The sequence below is a fragment of the Halichoerus grypus genome, chromosome 4 (genome assembly GCF_964656455.1).
Source record: "Halichoerus grypus chromosome 4, mHalGry1.hap1.1, whole genome shotgun sequence".
Classification (NCBI taxonomy): Eukaryota; Metazoa; Chordata; class Mammalia; order Carnivora; family Phocidae; genus Halichoerus; species Halichoerus grypus.
In genome coordinates, this window is record NC_135715.1 from 167132316 (window position 1) to 167156368 (window position 24053).

Below are 24053 nucleotides of genomic sequence, written 5' to 3' on the forward strand. Positions count from 1 at the left end.
TAAAAAATATTAGAAAAAATTGCGACTTATAACTTTCAATTTAATGAAAACTATTAATGTACAGATCCAAGAAGATCAATGACCCTGAAGCAGAATAAACAAAAGTAAAACCACTCCAAGGCATAAAGTAATTGAATTGCTGAAACCAAAAAATAAAGGAAAATTTTAAATGCTATCAGAGAAAAGAGACACATTTTATCCTGAGGAATAAACATAGGAATGATAGTAGCTTTTTTACCAGAATCTAGGGAGGTAAAAAGACAACAGAGTGGCATAAAAATATTTCATAATGCTGAATCAACTATAGAAAAAAGCAGGTTCAATGGTTATAGGAGCTCCCAGAGGGACAATATTCGTTCATGATCCTGCCATCCAGTGTGGAAAACCAGCTTTCACATAACACATCACATTTAAGTGGGGCACCTGGGCGGCTCAGTCGGTTAAGTGTCCAAGTCTTGATCTCAGCTCAGGTCTTGATCTCAGGGTTGTGAGTTCCAGCCCTATGTTGGGCTCCACATTTGGCATGGAACCTACTTGAAAAGAAATTTAAAAAAATAATTTAGTTATTTTGTCTACTTTCAGAATCTAACTCCATTGGCTATAATAAAATTCGAGAAGGTGAGGATCTCTGCATATTTTGTGCAGTGATATATTCCAGTCACTTAGAATGGTACTGGGCAAAGAATCGTATAAACATTGAGTAAGAGTAAACTTTTCTTTCTGAATCATAATAGTAAAAGAATAAAGTTTAACTTCTCTGTTGAGAAAGTTTTGTAATGATGGCGATTTAATTCCAGTTTAGAGAGTTGAGGTGTACCTTGTCCTGATGGAAATGATTTAAAAATAATAGGAAGAAGACAATGTTTAAGACAGATTTTAGAAATTAGGTATTAACTAGAGTGGGACTGTGGAAAGAAATATTCAATTATTTTAGCTGCTGCTTTATGTTCTTTTTATGTTCTTAAGGTGAGTTAATTGTCTCGACATTAAGATGATAGTAGTCTTTGAAATAAATTTCTCTAAGGATCAATAGTTCCCTGTTAAGGTCATTTGCATATGAATGAACAGTTAATTTATCTGCTAAACTAAATAATAATCTGAGAAAACAACAGCAAGTCTAGCCTATCTTTTGTTTGGTATCCTAATTTTCAGTTTAAAATAAAAAAGAATTGTAAAACCAGTCTTGCTATTTTGCACTTGCTGATACTTATCTCTCCTTGTTTAGTGATGAATAGAATTTTACGTGTTACAGATGACCTCTAAAGTCTCTGGAATCTCTAAACTGAGCACCCTCATTTTGTAGAAAAAGGAAACCAGAGAGATTTTGCGAGTTACTTACTACCATAGCTCTAATTATATACGGAATGTATTTTAATTATACATTATATTAGTATACATCACAACCTATATGTTTTCAAATATAGTGTCATTGAGTAAGAAGAAGAATGTGTTCTGTTTTGGGGTTTTAGCAGCCAGCATTGCTTAATTTTAGAATGCTGTATGAAGTTTCTGTTCTAGCAGCCAATATATTTTGAGTTTTCCTATTGTAAACAAACAAATAAAAAAAAAAACCTCTGCTATTTTTTAGATATCTAGGCCAACTATATAAGTATTTTTTTCACTTTCCTTCTCAGAAAAAATATGCAGACTATTTTATTGAGGCTTGATTTACATAATACTCATTTAATGTTGACATACAAAAAGCTCTTCGAGGAAAAAGAAAACAATTGACAAAGATTTCTTCTGGGCTACAGTATTATTTGATTTTCTTATTTATATTCTGTCAAAGGGCTGATGTTTCTTAGACATGAATGACAACAGCACAAAAAAATGGAAGGCAAGATAAGAATCATGACTTTTTTGTAATATTCATTGGCGTATGTTTTTATTTTGCTTAGGCCTTAATTTTTTTTTTTTTTTTAGTCAGAAGTGTGCTATTGTTCCTGGCTTAACAGTTAGTGACTCCTTGGTAAAGAAAGGTAATGGCTAAATTTTTTTCCAATAAAAAATATTCAGCAATCTTGCTCCCTGAGTATTTTTTAAATTTCTTTTCTCTCGGTTTTATTGAATTACTTGAAATCAGATATTTAAAATGTATTACATTTCAATCCATTGGCAAAAAAAAAAAAAAATAGTTTTGCAACTTCAAAATAGGAAAAATAATCTTACATCTTTAGTTGTAACTATTTTCTCCTCAGGCATTATGGGGTCAGAATTTTTTTCAGTATTTATATATATAATATATAATCACAGATGTATTTAGAATTCAAATATCTTTAAATCCATTGGATGCAATGTACCTCTTCTTCTTTTTCTTCCTGACTTGAAATTGGAAATTTTACTTTATTTTTAGCATCTCTTTCAGCATGCTGGTGGATTTTTTTACCCAAGTTTTGTATAGTCTGTGTTTCACATCTGCTATCACAAACTGATCAAGGGTGAATTGTCTTTAAATTATGTTCTGCTATTAGCATGAATGCTACAAATTTACTAAAAGCAAATAGCTATATTAAATTGCAGATGGTTTGTAAGATCTTGATAAATGATATCTGTGAGAGTCACTCCTGCCTCAACTGATTACTGTTCAGGCTAATAGTACTTGGTATTTCTCGGCATAGCTCGTTTGAGAACCTTGGTACTTCTCTGTGATCAGTGTTGGGGGACTGCCGCTGCCTCTTACGGAAACAAAGTCAATTACAGAATTTCATTGTATAGCCTATGATTTACAGTAGAAATATAATTTGTTGGCTCTAATATTTAATCCTCAGGAGGCCTTAAAAATACTTCAGGAAAGAATACAATTACTAGGAAATTCATTATTTGATGCTTGTTTTGGGAACATAAACACTGATCAAAAGGCTCAAATAATAAAGCAGTCAGTTGGAAGAAAGTTCACCACATCTTTTTGGGAAAACATGCTGTAAGCCTTTAGAAAAAGAGCCTGGTCATTCAAGTTTTTCATATTCTCTTGCTGTACTTAGTACTGCATGCTTTATTTTACAGCGCTTAATTCCCATTTTACTCTGCATTGTTTTGTAGTGGACTGATTTTCGTGTTTTGTTTCTTTCCCAAAAAGACTGGAGATAAAACTCAAGTGCCAACTTTGGGGGCAGGTGGGATGAAACATTATATTCTTGCTAAGGTTTGTGCCCAGTGTCTCCACACTACTTGTCTTTTTCTGATCATACAGTAATAAAGTCTTTCACCTGATTTCCTAACTAATATATAAATTGATGCTATTCATTTTCAGTCTCCTGGAAAGTTTTAGTTAAAAAGGAATCTACTCAGCTCTAAGCTTTGCATGTCAGAAGATAGAGGGTAAAGTTGAAATTTAAAAAGCATACGAATAACTGACTTAATCCTCAACGAGTTAAGAAAAATAAACAAACCAATAAATCCCTAATTTCATCTTCAAATAATGAGCATAAAGGACCATTTAAAAACCTTCAAACCAGAGCCCCAAACTGAAATCAGCTTCTGGACCAGACTGTGAATTTGTCCCAGCCCAGTTTTAGCACATTCTCTTTGCCAGCTTTTCAAACCCCATTTCCTGGGCCCACTGTTCATAAGCTAATCTCTGGTTGTCCAGAACTTTCCATGTGGTATCCACCTCATTCCTGCTCTCTTTGGCATGGTGCCATGATCCAATGTTTCCAGACTTTATCACAACAAAATCTATCAGGCCTATGTTTCATTCTCTCAAGATCTTTTCACAAGGAATTAGCTAGCCATCCTGGGAAATCCATTTACACTGATACATAAAAGGATGTCAATTTTATTATGTACTGTGGTTAGTAGGTAAGGTATTTGCATTTTATTTATTTATTTTTTAAATTTTATTAATTTATTGGAGAGAGAGGGAGAGAGAGAGTGAGAGAGCACACAAGCTGGGGGAGGGGCAGAAAGAGAGGGAGAAGCAGGCTCCCCGCTGAGTGGGGAGCCCGGTACAGGGCCTGATCCCAGGACTCTGGGATCATGACCTGAACAGAAGGCAGCCACTAAACTGACTGAGCCACCCAGGTGCCCCAAGGTATTTGCACTTTAAAGGGCATTGTGTCATAATACCTAAAACCAATGGTTTTCAAATATTTATTTATTTTTATTATTATTACCTAGTAAAAAGCCTCTGTTTTCAAATAAGGTTTATATAAAACAGATACAAGTGAAATGCTCTGGTTGAAGTGGGGAAAGAAGATCAGGGGCACTCCGCCTTTCCCTTCTACTTGCTGTCTGAGTGAGCCCAGAGCATCTCTGAGGAATTCCTACAGTTCCTGACAGCCTACCAACCATCCTGTTCATGCAGTGGGGTAGCCAATGGTGAGAAGGTTAGGCACGTGGCTAGCACTTTTAGACCAGGACTTTTCAATGAGGGAGGGTGGGGTTGTCCCCCACAGGGATGTTTGGCAATATCTGAAGACATTTTCAGTTGTCATAACGTGGGGAGGGAGGGAGGGGAGTGCTCCTGGCATCCAGTGGGTAACACACAGGGATGTTGCTAAATATCCTACCTACAATGTACAGGACAGCTACCCACAGCAGAGAGCGTTTTGGTCTAAAATGTCAAATAGTGCTGAGGTTGGAAAGCCTGCTTTAAAGAGAATAGGGCACCAGGAGCTGCTGGGGGAGGGTGGGTTGATCTTGCTGGAGAGGAAAGAAGACTCCAGCCTCTGGAGTCAGAGCCTTAACAGCCAAGCAAGCAGGGCTTGCCCAGGGAGGGGAAAGGTAGAGAAGGCAGAGGCTTCATAAGATTGTAGGGTTTAAAATTTTGTTACATTTGCACATTAACTAGCAGCTAGATCCAAACAAATAAGCTTAGCACTTAACAAAGTTATTAGTTAAGTAGAAAGTTACCCAAAGTTATTAGTTAAGTAGAAAGTTACCCTGTGGGTGGCAACCACCAGTGAATCACCTCATGAATTTCAAAAGTGGGTCTCCACGCCTGTGCAGTGAGAGGCACCCCAGCTGAGGCCCTGGAGAGGACCCTGGTCCAGCCCCGTCTCCAGGGAGCAGAGTGGAAGCCGGTGCCTAAACCCGGCTTCCTCAAGGGCCAACGCCCCATCACCCTTCCTCAAGTGTTAACAGTTTCTGCGGTACCCACTTGTCAGCCCGTAGGGTCATGGAGAGGTCCTTCCTCTTACAGGCAAATCCCATCTTGCTTTAAACGTACTACGGAGAAGGCAGGTTCTTCCCCATGCTCCAGATTCTCACACCAAGAAAATGCTCTCAAATGGAAACGTCTCATGCTGGGGTCCATTCTGACCTCAGACTCAGTCACTACCCGGCTCTGTTACTCAAAAGGAGATCGTCTTGAACTTTAAAAAGAAACTAAAATATTTCATTGCAATTATTAACTCAGTTAAGGGCTTTTGCTCAGTTCCAAATTCCTAAATAGGCTTCATTTAAAGGCCCCAGAGGCACCAAGTGACAGTTTTAACGCGGGTCATCAATTCGAAAACACTGGCGAGTCTAAGAAAAAACATACAATAAGTCCCCCACCCCACCCCCGCAGTCATTATGTAGAAAAAGAGAGAGAAAATCCCCTCCTCACCCCGCGGGCCCCTTTTGTGCTGTTCCTGCCAACGCAGCAACCCTCCTGCTATATAGTCGCGCGCGCCAGGGCGGCCCATCACTGACCTCCATCCACCAGCCATGGGGAAGGTGAGCCCAGCGCAGCCGCAGGCCGGGAGGGGGCCCCGCACGCCGGGGCTGGGGGCCAGGCCTCTGAGCCTTTCCCTCCCTTGCCTTGCAGATCACCTTCTACGAGGACCGCGGCTTCCAGGGCCGCTGCTACGAGTGCAGCAGTGACCACCCGAACCTGCAGCCCTACTTCAGCCGCTGCAACTCCATCCGCGTGGACAGCGGCTGCTGGATGCTGTATGAGCAGCCCAACTACGCGGGCAGCCAGTACTTCCTGCGGCGTGGGGACTACCCCGACTACCAGCAGTGGCTGGGCCTCAGCGACTCGGTCCGCTCCTGCCGCCTCATCCCCCACGTGAGTCTGGCTCCCCGGCTCCTGCTGGGCCCTCCCGCCACCCCGGCGCTCCAGATGTGGCATTCAGACTACGGGGTGGCCGCCTTCTGTTGCAGGCTCTAACTATGTTCTCCTTTCCTTTGTGAATATCTCTAGGGTTTTCTAACACTGAGAATGTGGTGCAATGCTTTTAATTTAAAAGTTTATTTTGCTTTGCTAAAATTCAACTCACCTCTACCGGGGAAAAGAAATGCAGTAATTCCCGGGGTCCACGGCCCAGGTGAGGAATGAGCAGCGTGTTGATACCGGTTCATCAGGTGGCCTGGGGCTAGTTCCTTGGGCTGTTTCTCTCTCTCTTCATCTGTAAAATGGGGCAATAAAAGTAGCTAATTCATAGGGTTGGAATAAGGATGAAAGGAGGGTACCTAGCACAAGGCGAGCTACCACTTCCCCTGAATATTAACTATTATGATGATGAACATCAAGTTCCGGTTTTTGTTCAGTCAGAACAAGTAACCAGCAAGGTGATTCTGGCAGCTTCTGCAGAACCCACTGTTCCCCAAATCAAGCCCCAGCAGCCTGAAATCCCACAGTTGGGGATTCTCTAATCTATGACACAGTCCCCTGGAAAATATACCACTTCTGCGAGGTGTGAAACCCCCTCAGGGGGTGTAATGCCTTGATGGACCCAGACGAACACGAGGAGCCTGAGAATTCGGGCTTCTCCTTCCCCGTCCGGACTTTTCTAATTACAGACTTAAAGCTCCAGTCATTAGCTTCTCGTAAAAGAAGAAAAGGCTAGAATGGTTGCTCCACGTGCTCCGGGCTGCTGTGAAGGCCAAATTAAATGATGTACATGTGGGTCCTTTCCCAACCGTGGGAGATACCTTATTAGCAGTCTTTCACACTGCAGGACGACTGCTTGTGAGAACTTCTAAAGAGCGCTCAGTGGTGGGAGCAGGAAGACATTGAGACACTCGGCACCCTCTGGGAAGGCAGATCAAAGAAGAGCAAGCGCTCAAGGAAAGACAGGCAGGATTTGCTCAGGACAAACAGCCTAACTTTCCATTTTTCTAAAGGTTGTATACTCCCTTGGTCCTGCGCAGGCCTCCTTCATGATCTTGAGCTTCCCTTTTTATTAATGACCTAAAACTGTTTTGCGCATACGTTAGAGCTGAGAACAGAGACCTCATCTCTGTGATGGCTCTTGCTTTCCAGGATGTTAGAGTAGCAGGGCTTAAAGCAGAAGAGACTAAGGAACCGCCCCAGAGCCTCTGTGCCTCGCTTTCCGGAAAGCAATCTGACTTCCTTTCTCCCTCGCCTCTTCTAACGCTCTCAAGATTCAAAATAACGCCTTTTGCTAGCGATATGTTTGTCTTTTTATTTTAATATGTAATTATTTTTATATCATCCAAGGAGAACCCCGGACCACCAAAAGTCCATGAAGGATAGAGCAAAACAATTGTATGCAAATTGTTACTTAAGAATGGTAGTAAATGGATCCAGTGTGTATGCTGCATAAGGTTGTGCCCTCCCAAAAAACCCTAGGGAGCACCATTCACATATTCATCCATATCATGGTCTATGTGAATGGTGGTTTTGGGTTTTTTTTTTTTTTTTTTTTTTGAGTTTTGCAGTATACAACCTATCCAACTGTACACAGCAGCCCTGGTATTGGTAGTCTCCTTTAATTTGGTCACTTTTGATATAGAAAAGATGAAGAGATGCCCAATCCCCCTGTGGGGTGTGTGGCTGGTTGTGAAGGGCTAGGTTTTCTGACTTTTCCTCATCTGCTGATTGCCAAACCCACAGACCAGCTCGCACAGGATCAGGATCTATGAGCTAGAGGACTACAGAGGCCAGATGGTAGAGATCACGGAGGACTGCTCCTCGCTTCATGACCGCTTCCACTTCACTGAGATCCACTCCTTCCACGTGCTGGAGGGCAGCTGGATCCTCTACGAGCTGCCCAACTACCGGGGGCGGCAGTACCTGCTGAGGCCGGGGGACTACCGGCGCTACCACGACTGGGGGGCCACGAGTGCCCGAGTGGGCTCATTGAGAAGAGCCATGGATTACTATTGAAATATTTTTACTCTACCCTATTCTCCATCTGGGAGCTAATAAAGTATTTCCTGTGTGTTTGATGCAATTACGTGGTCCTGTTTTCCTTTTAGGCTCAGCAGAAAGCAAGCTGGGAATGATGTGGGTTTGCTTACACATATCGGTGGAAAGGGTGGTATGGGGTAGCAGTTAAGAGCACAGCCTCTGGAGCCTGAATGCCTGGTCCAAATCCTTACCAGCGATAGGTGATGGGGCAAGTTCCTTAGCATTTCTGTGCCTCAGTTTCCCAACTTGTAAAACTCGGGGTTATAATATGCCCTTCATCTCATAAGGTTGTGATGTGGATTACATGAGTTTTTATTTTAAAGTCACTGACATAGTTTAGCTTTGCCTACAGTGGTTTCTAGGAAGCTGTTCTGTAAGCTTGCTGGAGAAACATCTGGTCACCTTCTTGGTACTCTTTCTTAGTAGACGTCCCTTTTGGAGACTGCATTAAGTAGGACGGCTAAGTGAAGTTGCCTCTGAGGGAGATAGATAAGTTTGTTAAGATAACTGTGTCTGACACGCCTTAGGTCTAAAAATATGTGACTGGCTAATAGATTTATTATTTATGTATCCAGAGCATTAATATAAGAACCATGTGTCACCTTAGTAAACAGCCCAAAGGACTCTTCCAAACATTTTTCTACTTACAGAAGGTACAGAGCACTCAGGTAGTGTGTGCACTGATAAGAATGAGCACAGAGTGACAAAAATAAAGGCAGGTGGTACATGATCAGGAAAATAAAACGCAATCACTCAAAGTTCATAAACCTGTCATTGGCCAGGCTGATGTTATCTCCTAACTTGGATCAATCTTTTTACATCTAGTTCATGAATCAGCTTTTGATAATAATCATGGAAATAAAAAAGAAAAAAAAAAGAAACTTACGAGGACTATTTGTCTAATTGAGTGCAAAATTTCTTTGCAGGCAGATGAAGTTCCTCAAATGAAATCTACATAGGTATTCTATTACACCACAAGATTTTAAGTGAAAATACTAGGCTTCTCAATTTCAACTATTTATGAGAAAATCAGTTTTCTTCCCAGCTTAGGGGTTTGCCTTATGGTGAAAATGGCAACATCTTACTGAAATAGGGTCTTGGGCAGCTGAACAGCCACAATTATGAAAGAACCACTGCAAGCGATTTTCTATTTGAAAAAAAAAAAGAAAGAGAATATGTTCAGCTAGGAAATATGTTGTTTCCCAAACCTCAAACATTAGAGGAATAATGTAGTCAGATTATTTATGTCTAACATTTTATTTCCCGTAACACCCATGCATGCTCCAAGGTATATGGAGAAGCTCTAAGGACATTTAGGTCCGTGCTGACCAAGACAGCAGTCACTGGGGCACAAGATCACGGAACACTTGAAACGAGGCTCGTCCAAAACAAAGCTGTGTCCTAAGTGTAAAATACACACCAGATGTCAAAGACTTACTGTAAAAAGTAGAATTCGAAAGATCTCATCATTTTTCATGTGCATTCAATGCTGAAATGATAATAGCTTGATCTATTATTAAGTTAATTTTATCTGTTTCTTTTAACCGTTTTAATGTGGCTACTAGAAAATTTAAGATTACATTTGTGCTTCTCATTGCCTGTCTATTGAGCAGACACCGAGGCTGGAAAGATGAGCTGTAATTTGTATTCAGATACAGCTCGTGGGGCACCTGGGTGGCTCAGTTGGTTAAGTATCTGCCTTCCACTGAGATCATGATCCCAGGGTCCTGGGATGGAGCCCCACATCGGAGCAGGAAGCCCGCTTTTCCCTCTCCCACTCCCCCTGCTTGTGTTCCCTCTCTCGCTGTGTCTCTCTCTGTCAAAAAAATAAATAAAATCTTAAAACCAAAACCAAAACAAAAACAGATACAGCTCAGCCTGAAACTGAGTGATAGAAAACCTGAAAATGAACAGACGGCAGAGAACACGTTTAAGTTTTATATAGTCATCAAACGTCCATTCTCTCATGAGGAGACACTCAATGAAGTTATCACTGTCACCTCTCACGGACTGAGGCAGTGGGGGAATGGGTCCCAGCCTCATCTCATCACATGGCTCTTCCACTAACTACACTGAGTTGAAGTTCTGACAACAAATACGAATGATCCTCCATTCCACAGGCCAAGTTCCCTCTCTACTCCCTCTCCCTGTTCGGTGACCAGCCCTTCAATTGTAGCAGTTTCATTCTGGAAGCCGACACATTTGCCTCCCCCACTAGATTCTAAACTTGTAGAGCTAGGGAGAATGTCTCAAACACATCGGTATCTCCTGAAGGATCTAGCAGAGTGTGCCTGGCTCAAAGCAGGCCCAGTGATGCTGAGCGAATACATTCATAAAAGGAGAAAGTATATGTGACCCAGTAGTTTCTGCAGATAGGATCAGACAGTGACGCATTGGACATTCTCTTCTGCAGACAGTACCTCGACCTAAGGGAGGGAGGGGGGGTAAATCTAAATGTCCTGGGTGGCCGGGAAGGTAAGGGAAATGTGAGGAGCTGTTGGAACATGGTAACAGGGGCTGGTGGCATTTGCAATCAACTGGAAAATACATGTCCCACTTAAAGGCATTATGACTTAACAGGTTTAAAACACATGGGAAATGTGATCCAGCTGAACCTAAGGGCTGCTCCTTGGCCACCTCTGCGCAGACACAATCTACCCTAAAAAGAAGGCTTCAGGCAAAAAGAGACAGGTTTTCATGAAGGATGATCTTTGGAAGTCAGCCTTTTAAATCCCACCACAGTCTGGTGGCTCTGGGACGTCCCTTTACTATGGCTGATTTCTCATGTGTTTAATTCATTATCCACAGAGACCAAACAGAACCATATTCTCCAAGTTAAAAGCAAAACTTTCCATTAACTAAAAGTTATAGGCAGATAGGCCAGAAGCTGAGCTCCTACCTCAGCGCAATTTCTTACACGGCCTTGTCCAGCCTGCAGTTTGCATCCTGACAAGATGGTGATAGAAGACACGTCAGGTATCTTTTCTCTGTGGGCCTTCCGTTTCAGCTCCATCCTGTCCTTCTCCTGGCCCCGCAGCTCCATTTGATGCAAGGAAATAGAATTGTCACTTCCAGTTGAGCCCATTAGTCACAGGAAGTGAATTCGTGCCACATTCTCTACCTTCCTGCTCTCTCAGCCTCAGCCGTTCTTCTCCCCGGAAAGCATCGACAAAAAGCCTGCTGCTCTCAGCACCACGGAGGTATAATTTTATGTTCTCAAATGTCATCTCCCTTCTAGTGTTGCAGAAAATAGAGTTTGCATTTTTTATTCACCTTTTTGCTTTTGTAAGATACATATGAGGAGAAGAAAATTATCTTGCGCTACGTATTCACATCAAACTTTTGTCTTGCAGTGAACATAAAATGAGGGGATATCCTCAGAGTCAAGGGGGGGGGGGAGTTGATCACCTGAACAGAGTGGTGTTGAAAAGCCATTGATGAATATACCCAGTGCTATAGACTTGGGAAATCTCTTCACAGAGATGATGGTCGAACCTGCAGAATTATCTGGCATATCCAAGGAGAGTGTGGGAGAGATGAGGGATCCCAGATTAGGGAAACTCCTAGTAAATTGAGGAAAAACAGATTATTTAAGAAAATGAATTAAAAGAAACCAATTGGAAATCAAGATTGCCAGTACTATTTTGCTTAACCGTTTGAAGATTTGTTAAACTAAGGATTATATCACAAACTTTCATGCTTTAAAACAACTTTTGTCAGTTCTTTGAGTTTTTTTTTAGTTTTATTGTTGCTTTAATTTAAAATTCATCTTCATTCAATCATGGCTGCACTGGATTATTTATAAGAAAAAATTTTTTCTGCTATTTGCAGAAATATTTGAGAATGCTTGGCAAATAGCTGGCTGAGAGTAGCTATTTATAGAATTTGAAAATTCATCTTGAAGGGAAAATTTGAAAAATAAAACCTAGAGAATTTAGGAAATCCACGAACTATTCATTAACATAACCAGCTGAAAACCTGAATATTGTATGCTGTTCTTTTTGAACAAATTTAATAGATCAAAGGCAAAGAAAAAGGCATATCAAAAAGGGACACTTTTTAAATCATGTGCTGGTTTTCAAAATTCAGTTCAAGTACTTTTTTTGACAAGATGAGGGCAATGGAAAGTTTCCTTTTGTTCTGACATGCAATTATTTTTACCCTGCTGCATTTGTAGTCATAAAGAAAGACGCTGTCAGGCTGATTGACTGAAGGAATTCTCCACAGGGGAGGAAACTAGAACTTTGACAAAAGCCTCTGAATAATGAGGTGATAAACTGTTTACAGCCATGGAAAGGCAAACTTTAGTAAGAGTTACATGTACTGATTAGTTTCATGAACAACCTTTACTCTAGCCAGTAGAGGAGCTCAGTGTCATACTTACTAATTAAATGGAAAGAGATTTCAGAGGGCAGGGGGTGGGGGGATGGGTTAGCCCGGTGATGGGTATTAAGGAGGGCACGTACTGCATGGAGCACTGGGTGTTATACGCAAACAATGAATCATGGAACACTACATCAAAAACTAATGATGTAATGTATGGTGATTAACATAACATAATAAAATTAAATTAAATTAAAAAAAAATAAATGGAAAGAGAAAAACTGAAATCTTTGATTCACAATAAATATACATTGATAATAGCTCGACCTTAGAAGTAGTGTGCATTTCACAAAAGAGGACTGTTTGTGATACATACCTACTGGTTATGTTCACTCACACATTTATGCCAGATGCTAGCCAAATCAAACAGAGCGTCAAATTAAAGCAGGGAAAAAAGAGAATGCAGAGAAAGGACATGTGTCTGCAGGATTCAGAGTTTGTTTACTATTTTGTAGTTTACATATCTACTTTGTGAAAATGAAGGCAGTGGAACATTTTGGAAACTACTTTCCCAGAAACCCTTGGGCTCCAGGCACAGCACCCTGGGAACACGCACTAGTGGGGGACGGGATATCGCACCTTCCTTAATTTACATAGAAAGGTATGCCTTTCCCCTGTTCTTGTCTTTAATTGTGCCTATGCGCCTCGTATTTTTGAAAAACTGGTATTCCTTATTACTAACAGCTTCACTCCGGTAAGAACACCTCTGTGTTAGCCTGGTGCCCATTAGTGCAATTGTTGTGTGGCACAGAGACGTGAGGATGGGCGTCCGAGCAACTGGCTTTGGCTTCTTGTTCCTCCAGGTGCAGATGTGCGGCTTTCAGCATACTCTCAAATGTGTGAGGGTCTTGATTTTTTTTTTGTCTGTTAAATAGGGAGAGTGAAATATTGTATGTATTTGCCTTGCACAGTGCCAAGTGCAGACTGGGTGTTTAATAACTGTGCTTGTCTTCTCCTTTCTTCACCAAAATTGATGGCTCTGTTTACCTGGTAATTCATGGCAGAATACTTTGCTCTGTTGAAGACATTAGGAAAATCATGGATTTCAGTCAAATGGGGATATGAAGAAAAATAAAAACACTACCTAGCATAGTATCTGGAATGTAATAAGTGCTAGTTTGATTTTCTTTCTTTTCTTTAATTTAAAGGGACTATATTTGAGACTAATATTTGACTATAGTGGATTTACAAGTAGACCAATCTAATTTTTCCACCATTGAACTGGTTTTATCCAATAAATAGCCATCACTAAATAACAAAATAATAGAACAAGAACTTAGAACAGAAAGTCTTGGTTCTCTGAATTCCAGTGTCTCTATTACATATTGATAAGATTATACTCAATGCCTTCCTCTGTTAACTCCTTAAGTAAATTATGTCAGTCTATAAAGTATTCATAGGAAGTCAGGGTTTATCATCCATTTATAGTTTCCCTTATTCTAATCCTGTTCTTCCTTTGTCAGAAAAGAAGCTGATCAGTGGAGAAAAGAAGGGACCCAGGGACAGGATGGTGAACTTCTGAACTGAAATCTGCTCTGATTTGAGAAATGAACTTCTTGGTTGTTTTGTCCTCTTTGCTTCAGGGTCTATTATAGTAGTTCCCCTTTATCTGCAGGGACTGCACTCCAAGACCCCCAGTGGATGCCTGGAAGTGGATAGTACTAAACCCTATATATACTATGTTTCTTCCTATACATACACATCTATGATAAAGTTTAATTTAGAAATTAGGCACAGAAGAGATTAAAACATTAACAAATGATACAATAAAATGATTATAAAAATATATTGTAATAAAAGTTATAAGAATGTGATCTTTCTTCCAAAATCTTATTGTACTGTATTTACCTTTCTTGTGATGATGTAAGATGATAAAACACCTATGTGGTGATATGAAGCGAGGTGAATGACATAGGTATGTGACGTGGCATTAGGCTACTATTAACCTTCTGACATCCTGTCAGATCATCCATTTCCAAACCTTGGTTGACCTCAGGTAACTGAGACCATGGGTAAGGGGAGACTGCGGTATGTCCAGTCAGTGTGTTGTGTTAGGGAACAAGTGCTCGTGGGAAGTGGAAGTTTCTCTTTTAAGAACCAGAAAATAAACTGGATAAAAGAATGCTCATCTAGAAGGGGCATCAGTGTTGACTGAATGCAGCGAAACTGGAGATTTACTCAGAGTTTTTTGGTATTCAAAAAGAAAACACTCAACGTCCTCAGAATTCTCAAATTCTGTCCCAGTGTCCCTTCTCAGGAATCATCAGAATCAAGGAAAAGAAGTGACAAGATGAGGGTAGTGGAGAGGTCTAAGTGGCCAAGGGTCTGCCCCTTCTTTCATCTGATTCATTTATTTATCCTCATTTTATCACAGTGTTCCAAAAGGGGAAAGATGGTCACTTATGAGAACAAGGTTTTGATATCTTAGGAACAGGAACGAAACTGATGATAATGATTATAATAAAGAAATAGTAATTCAAATGATAATATCGTTACTAACTTTAAGGACCATAATGCGCATGTAATTAATTTATGTAACTCCTATTTCCATTTTCATCTCTCCTTTCCCCCATGGATGATGCATCCCAGTATTGCTTCTGCGAGATCCATGTTCAAAATTGAAATCAGGTAAGTGGTTTCCTTTGAATATTTCTTGAAATTGAAATCTAATTATTTCTAGAATGGTACTTCTGAGTTACCATGTTTTACCCAGGTAAGTTTTTATTCACATTATCAGTCAAATGTTAAAAGAAGAAAACAGCCTTGTCACAGGGATGATTTGTCTTCGCATTCCCTGTCAATCACCCTCTCTTCCCTGAATTTCCTGACAGTGGGGTGTAGGTGTGTACTGACCACTGTTGGCTAAATATCTACCACCTATTCTTCCTCTTTCTTACAAAATTCAAATTGTGTTCAAGTGTTCAGCCTTCTCAATGTGCTGTGTCATTCTCAGGGAAGGCAATCCCATCCCCAGCCACAAAGTGGCTACCAATTCTAAACCAATTGTGTTAATCCTGCTTGCCTATCCAATTAAGGACCTCAGCTTTAAGCAGAAGAGTTTAAGGCATTCTCCTGATGACTGATATCGGATGAGAGTTGACATATGACCTAAACTGGCTCAACCATACTAAGGAAAAGCCTGTTGTTTCATCTTTGAAGTTAAAGCTTTCTCTTTGTCCTGCTGGGTTATTCGAGTTGCTATTGTAGCCATTTTGAAATATCATGGGTAGGTTTGCAGTATGTGAAAAGTCCAGAAACTACCGCATTTTAATAAAGCCAATTCACTGAAGAAGGCAGAGCCAAGGAAATTGCAAAGAAGCCAGAATCCATTTTAACCATGCTTGGAAATTGTCCTCTCTATGAACTTCTTCTTATGTGAAATACTAAATATGTTTATATATAGTTTCAGCTAATTTGAGATGGAGTTTTTATTACAAGTAGCTTAAAGAATTGTAACTGAAGCAGGAGAGAACTAACATTACCTGGAGCTCCTGAGAAGGCCCTTCTGAATTTAGTCCAACTACATTTTTCCAAACTCCACACTAGGTGACTTAGATTTGGGCACATGACCAGCTCTGTCCCATCAGGGTTGAAGAGCTTCAGATCTGCAAATTGAAAATTTGGGGGAACTGGACTTTCTTTTGATTTTTCAGTGGATCAGAATGAGAATGGACACAGCTCTAGTGTCTACATTAAACCAGTGAATATCCTTTCTCCTTATGCCATTTCATTTTTTTTCCTTTAACGGTTATTAATAACTTTATTTTTTGTTTGTTTATTTATTTGTTTATTTATTTTATGTTCAGTTAGCCACTGTATAGTACATCATTAGTGTTTGATGTAGTGTTCAGTGATTCATTAGTTACGTATAACACCCAGTGCTCATCACAACATGTGCCCTCCTTAAGCCATTTTAGACTGAATTTTCTGTTCCTTGTAACTGAAAGCATCTTACATGAGAGTTAAGCTTCTAAAAAATACTAGTTTGGCTATATTTCTAGTTGAGTTTTCATTTTTTTGTCCCTGTGATCTACATTCTATGACTGTAATTATTTTTCAAAAACACCTTTTCAGGTTTCAAAAAGTCCAGAAGCCCATTCATTAAAGAAATAATAATAAATCTTCAACCAGGAAATTAAACCAATGTGAAGGCAACATATCCTCTCCTTTTTAAACTTTATAGTCAGTGGAGAACCTGTCCTAGAGTTCCTTTCTTTACGCAATTTACTCATAGAGAATAGCAGATTGGTTAGCTGCCCACTTTGTTTTCCAAAAGGCCAGGAGACAAGCTGTAGAAAATAAGAGATCGTTTTGATCAAAACTGCTGTGATGTGTTTTCACTTGTCTCAGGCCAGCCACAAACAGCCCATGTTCTACATTAGGAAAATAACAAAAGTTGATGCCTACAAAACTTTTATTTGGATTATAACATGACTCATACTTTAAACAAATAGTTAAACACTAATATTAGTGCTGGAGTTTTCAAAGTAGTCCTGCTGAGAGGGTATTTACATTTTTATTGCTCAGAAATATTTTTGGAATCATTCTTTTTTTGAAACCCTGCTATAGCATTTGACATATTCTTTTGACAATCGTCCATGACAGCAAATTCCCTATTAAGTGTGGAACCAGCTTATTTATCAGCACCAATGATTTAGCAGGATGAATTAAGTGAGTGATTAAACTGGCAATGCAGTTTTTGATCAAATCAATGAAGCGAGGTTATGAAAAAACCCATGCATGCAAACAAATGCAGAATATTTTTACCTCTAATTAGAGAGGGACCATAAAAAATCACCTGCTACCATCTTCAGAAAAAATAGAAAAATGTTCAACTGGTCAACCAAAATTTTCCTAGAAGAATACTAGTCTACCATGAGAACACATTCCTTTAGTTATAAAAGCTTTTTCCTCATTCAGAATATTCACTGAGAATGCAAATATTTCTGGGTGGGAGAGATGGAGGATAACCTGCTAAACTGATACTTAATCAAAAATACCTTGGGGATGAAAGTGGGAATTGGAAGAGATAGTGTTAAATCCATGATTGTTGAAGGGGGCAGGAGGGATGTTGATCTGAAAAAACAATCTGTATCTCATCTGAATTCTTGCCTGGCCTTACTTATGGGAGAGGGAAGGAATGCATACTGTGTGATACTTCCATATAACAAAGGCCCCGGCAGGTACTGGGGAAGAGATGCTGCCCCAGGTCACTCTGAATGATAGAATTTATTGCATCTCACTTTCAGTAATTCGAAAGCTTTTTCTACTCTTTACCTTCTCACATTCTGAAAGACTTTATGGCTTCTTCTTTGTTGGTGGAGACAGTTGGACCTTGATGATTTAACACACCACAGGTAGATTTAGACTTCATTCTCAGGGATAGTGCTCACTTTCCATAAGGGAACAAAAGTGACTTTTTCTTTAATCGATAAAGAACGTTAAGTACATTTTTCATTTCCCTCCGTATTTTTACTTCAAAGATTTGTCATGTCTGTTTCTGAAAGGAACTGAGATGCCTTAGAGATTAAAATATACAGGGAAAGAGGCATTTACATCTAAAACAAACCGGATCCTATTTCAAGCACACGAAATGCCCTTTAGTTGAGTAGATCTAAAACATATTGGGGCAGTGAAGTAATTATCTCCAAGTGCTCTCGCTTCTACTGCAAATAAGGGAACTGTAATGGGCTGCATAGCTTTTATTTTCTGACACTATAAAGTCAGTTCATTCATCTCTAGATGTTAATTTTTGCTTAGACTGAACCCCCAGCTTAAATTTACCATGGGGACCCTTGTTTATAGATGGAGGGACTTCGTGCTGGAAAATGTATAGTCTGAAGAAGGTGGCTTGCTGAGAGCAAGGGGATGCTTTTCTTCATCAAATAAAACCAACTGTGCCAGGAGTTACAGGACTTGTCAACTTGGAAAAACACAGAGTAGCTAGTACTACTCAAAAATAACGAGACAAATAACTGAATTAAAAATGGGCAAAAAGATCTGAATAGATATTTCTCTAAAGAAGATATAAAAAGATATTCCACACTGTTAGCCATCAGGGAAATGCAAACCAAAACCCCCATGTGATAACACTTCATACTCACTAAGGTGGCTCTAATAAAAAAGACAGACAATAAGAGTTGGAGAGGATATGGAGAAATTGGAACATAAATGGTACAGATGCTCTGGAAAATAGCCTGGCAGTTCCTCTTATAGTTAAATGCTAGATATTTACCGAAGAGAAATGAAAGCATATTTCATATGCACACGTGCAAACATTTATAACAGTGTTATTCATAATAGCCTAAGATGGAGACAACCCCAATGTCCATCAACTGATCAATGGATAGACAGAATGTGATATATTCATACGCTGGAATAGAATTCAATAATAAAAGTGAAGTGCATGCTATAACATGGACAAGCCTTGAAAGCATTATGCTAAGCAAAGAAGCCCGTCACAGGGGATTGTATATTATATGACCCCATTAATAGAAAATTTCCAGAATAGACGTATCTATAAAGACTAAAAGTAAATTGGTAGTTGCCTAGGGATAGGGTGAATGATTGGGTGGTATGTGAATTATACCTTAATAAAGCAGTTAAACAAAAACATAGAGGAAGGCCTCAGGGTGTCTGGCTCACAATGTCACAGACAAAACAGTCTTAGAATTTTTAAACCAAATTTTTTTCTCTTCTTACTACTAACTTTCCCAAGTTTCCTGCTCTACCATAAAATTTTGTATTTGATACCTTATCAGGGAAGCTGATAAAAAGATAATTTTTCTGAACTAAAAGATGTGCAGAATGTCTAAGTGATTTCCACAAAGTTCTATGCAATCAGTAACAGATGTGCCAACAGAGGCCTGGTTTTCTGATTTCAATCTAGGACTTGGTCTCTTAGCAACACAGCCCTTCAAATTGCTGGTTCCAAATACTAAAGCCCAGAAAATGAAATTGTATTAAACAGCAAGGAAATACAGTCATTGGGATGTGACTTCTACTTTATTCATTATTTTAGTTTATTTAACAATTAAAATTAAATTACCTATTTATTTTATTTTATTAAAATAAAAATGTATGGATTTTGATCCCGGACCTTTAGAAAATACAATACAAACAAGTCAGAGCTAGCTCAAGCCAAAGTTAAATGGAATCATTTCTCACCTCAAATTGTGATTTTTAAAGAGTCTCTTTCTTGTTCTTCCTTGCAAGAGTGATTTCTAGGGAGAAGACACAATCTGTTGGTTGAGAGTCCATTTTTTCCCTGACCTCTCACTCACTGATTTTTAAATTATATTTGGTGCTCAGTATATTACTGGGCAGAAGGAATACTGGTGGAAAATAAGAGCCCAGAAAGAACAGAGTGTTCTAAAACAGAGTAGGAGGGACTGAAGGTTGAAGAGGTCTTTTTGGCGATCCATTTAAACTCTTATTTCAGTTGGCTCTGTCCTTTTTAATAGCTCAAATCAAATGAATTTTTTAACGTCATCTCTGTTCCGCAGGTGAAATGGAAAGCTCTCTGATTGAAAGGAGCACAGACACTCAAACGGTTGCCTACAAGTTTTCTCTGATTGGTGTTCCATACCGTTAACTTCTTATTTTTCTTGTTCCTGTTAACATTTTTATTATCTTATCTTCCCTTAAAGGCTCTGAGCTATGTTTTAGACTTTTGGTCTTTCTGGTATCTAGACGAATTTCCTCTATGGCATAGGGACTCACAAACGTCCCAGTGGAAGGTGCTGGTCTTTGTGTTCGTGGCAGTGAGTTTTTACTCCCTTGCTTTCATACTGTCGGCACCTAAAAATCCCACCTTTCCCACACCCGCATCTTTGTCTTCCTTATTCCTCTTCACAAAACTGAATTACATTTCTAGGAATGAGAACTCACATTTGGGACCACGTTTTGGCTTTTATTAAAATCAACCTAAGAGAAGCTTAGAGGTTGTTCTGTGTTTGTTGGACTTTCGTGCTGTGACCAACGACAGGTAACCAATAGAAGGGGCAGTCCCAAAGGTTTCAGGAGAAAAGGCTGAACTTCAAATTACATTTGCTCATATGTTGTTTCAATTGGCTGTGTCTTCATTGTATGCTCACTTCACAATTTGGCTGATCAACCATGTCAAGTAAATATTTCTGGCCTCTGTTGATTGGAATTAAAGGAAGCTATATGCATCCCCTTCCCAATCCCAAATCTCTACCATGTGGCAGAGAGGTAAGATGTGGCTAAACATAAATATTTATTAGCAAGCAGACAAAGAAAAGGAGGGGCCAATAACTGAGCTGGAGGAGAAATTAAAGTTTGCTAGTGGCACTTTGCCAAGCTGCTCACAGCTGCCATCTTTGGACAAAATAAGCATCCTGGGGTAAAATATTTAAAATATTTGGTTATATACCTCCATTCTTGACTCTCTTTTTAAAAAAACTTTATTCTTGTCTTTCTTGTTTTCACAGTGTCTGTGCTTTTTAGGTATTCATAGTTTCACTCCAATTTTGGAAGTAGAGTATAAATAAATGTAAAAACAGGTATTGTGTGAGGCGTCATACGATGACAAATTGCTCCTTTAAAAAACTGCTAGGCCCATTTAAGCCTCACTTAGATGCTCTAATCAATGTTTTGAGCTATTTCACTTGTTCTAAATACGACTTTAAATACCCTTCACTGTTTACACTGCCAAATTGTGTCACTCTCTCCTTCAAAACCTGGTTTCCAATTCATATCCCTTATCCTTTCAGTTACTCAAAAAACAAAACAAAACAAACCTTGGGTTATGTTTGACTCCTCTTCTTTACTAGTCAGTACATAACCCACCTGTTAGCTTTTTCTTCAGTGCATACCCATAATCTTATCCCTTCTTGTTAGGTCCACCACTTGCACACAGGACCAAGCCCACCTTCATCTGTTGCTTGGATTACTACAATAGTCTCATAGAAGTCCCTCGGCTTCTACTTCTTTTCTTCCACAGTCTATTTTCAACACAGCAGCCAGTGTGATCCTTTTTTTTTTTTTTTTTTTTTAAGTTGGCTCCACAACTCAGGGCCAGAACCCACAACCCTGAGACCAAGACCTGAGCTGAGATTGAGAGTCGGATGCTTAACCGACTGAGTCACCCAGGCATCCCCCGTGTGATCCTTTTATAACAAGTCATATTATGTTATTTTTCTGCTAAAACTCTGGCAAAGTGTTTCCATCAATTAAAGCAAAAGCTGAAGCCCTTATTTTAGCCGAAAATCCCTCCATGACTTTCTTTCCTATTCTCTCTCGCTAACTTCCTTGTCTACTTATTCTCCTGTTTGTTATTTTACTCTGCAACAGTTAGATTGAGCAAGCCAGCAGTTCTTACATTAGAGCTTTTTCTCTAGTTGTATTACGGAACCTGGACTGGACGGCCCGATGGAAGAACCAAGTGGCACTCGGAGATCTTGGAGGATAGGAGGTTTATTTAACACCGGCAGGCCCAGAGGAGAGTGGTCTCCAAAGGTCTGAGCCCCGAGCACAAACAAAGGGGGCAATTTATACACTTCTACTTCTGCATATTTAGCACTTTTGGCATGTGCGCGAAGCAGGGCAGGGAGAAGAACCCGGAACAGCCCTGGGGCAAGGACTGGGACTCTCTCGCTGGCTCGGTTGGCCATCTTAGGACAGATTTTCTTTATCAGTTGTACCCTCTGCCTGTTGTGTTCTTCTCCAGATATCTTCCTGACTAGTGATTTCATAACCTTCAAGTTTGCCCAAAGGGCACTTTCTGATCATCCCATTCCATACTACAAACCCCCCAATCCACCACCTGCTCCAGAATGACTAGTCACCATTACTCTACTTTTCCTTTTGTTAACCCATAGAAACTGCCTCCCTCGAGCATATTCTAAATTATTTATTATTGTAGTCCGTCTTCATCCACTGGATTTAAGCTCCATAAGGACATAAGCCTTTGTTTTGTTCATTGATGATTCCCTTGTCCACTGAACTGCACCTGGCCCATGATAATTTAATCAACGAATGTATCTATTTATGTTAAGATACTGAGTCACTGAAATGGAGATTGGAATTGTGATGGCTCATTTAGAATCAGTTTTGTTAGAATGTATTCGTCATGGAACCACATGGACAGCAGAATGTTGGGCGGTTGACATATTTACCATCCCCAGTGTCCCAGCTTAAATGGAATGTCTAATAGAGGTTCACTTATGAACCAATGGGTTTTTAAATAAAAATATCCAACTCACGACAACTGTCTGTCATTCACTTCACTAAATCCTGATGCAATACAAGAGCAATGGATGAGTCAGCTCCATGATTCATCAATGTTGTTTCCTTATCTGCTAATCTGTACCTTTCACTCTTTGCTCCCTTTCTACTCCATGAATCATTTCATTTTTTGCTGTTTTTCTCATTTCTCCCCCTTCTTTTTCCTCTAATCCAAACTTCAATAAAATAATAAACATATTGCAGATAAAATAAGAATATAAGTAAAACAAATCAAAACAAAACCAAAAAACCCCTGATGTCATGGTTTGGATTTTATATGAAATACTTTTTTACAATACTTTTTTTTTGTATATATCCCTAAGGTAGGGATTTTTGATATTTCAACTAGTACATAGTTGGTTTTACGTATGTGTGCATATGTAAATGTGCATATATATGTATATGTGTTGGTAGGTGACATTTCATTTTAATGCATATATATTTTTTCATTTCCAATATCATCTGTTATGGAAACTGGGAGTTTGGGAAAGTATAAATAAGAAATTAAGGTCACAAAATCCCACCACTGAGAAGCAATTGCTGCTTACATTTTGTTAGAGATCATCACTGTTTACATAACTGTGTCTTACAAAATAGGTTAGTTATTTCCTTCTTAATTTCTTTAAAAAAAAAATGTAGTTTTAACTAAAGTTGTGTATATCTTTGGGGATTTGATATTTTTCACATTTATTATATATGTGTTATATAAAATGTATAGTTAGCTTTGAACAGTATAGAAAAGAGCAAGGGAAACAGTTTAAAAGTAAGAATAATAATTAAGAGTAATTATTTTTAAATCATTAGAATTTTTTTCAAACAAGCCTCTATACTGAAAATAGGATAGATAGAAATAAGTTTTCTTACTTGAAATTATTTTCCCGTTCTATTTTTGTTAAAAAGTATGAAAGAAAATGTACTTGAATTTATCAAAAGAAAACAAATGAATATATGAAATTATTTTCACTGCAAGATATTTTAGTTCCTAAAGTATCTAAGTTTTTTTAAAAAAATATGACCTGTAACTTGTCATAATTCATTTAGTAACATATTTCAACTTTATATGTTAACTATTGAACTCCTACTATAAAACACTAAGGCAACTACTATCCTTACCATTTCTTCCATATCCCACTTTCTGTAATTTCGTGATTTTTATATTTTCAAAAGTCTTAATATGTATATTCCATTCTATTCTTTAGCCCAAATACCCACAGTTCCATAGTCTTATTTCTCTATGTAGGTAGATTCAGTATTTACATCTGTCCTCTATTGTAGTTTCTCCATGAGTGACCTGGTAGGCAGAATAATGGTCTCCAAAGATATCCACCTTATAATTCAGAAC

General features: G+C 39.1%; 1 protein-coding gene and 1 long non-coding RNA gene across 2 annotated transcripts in view; one reads left to right on the top strand and one right to left on the bottom strand.

Moving 5' to 3' along the window:
- Positions 1-404: 404 nt before the first annotated feature.
- Positions 405-24053, bottom strand: part of LOC144381521 (uncharacterized) — a 50555-nt gene continuing 26906 nt past the window's right edge. The window contains exons 2-3 of the long non-coding RNA XR_013446788.1: positions 6204-6332; positions 405-530 (exon numbers count right to left, since the gene is read on the bottom strand). This is a non-coding gene — a long non-coding RNA (uncharacterized LOC144381521). The remainder of the gene's footprint in view (positions 531-6203; positions 6333-24053) is intronic.
- LOC118539894 (gamma-crystallin F-like) lies at positions 5650-8056 on the top strand. Its single transcript, XM_078069995.1, has 3 exons — positions 5650-5658; positions 5750-5992; positions 7784-8056. The coding sequence occupies exons 1-3, from the start codon at positions 5650-5652 to the stop codon at positions 8054-8056; spliced, it is 525 nt and encodes a 174-aa protein (XP_077926121.1).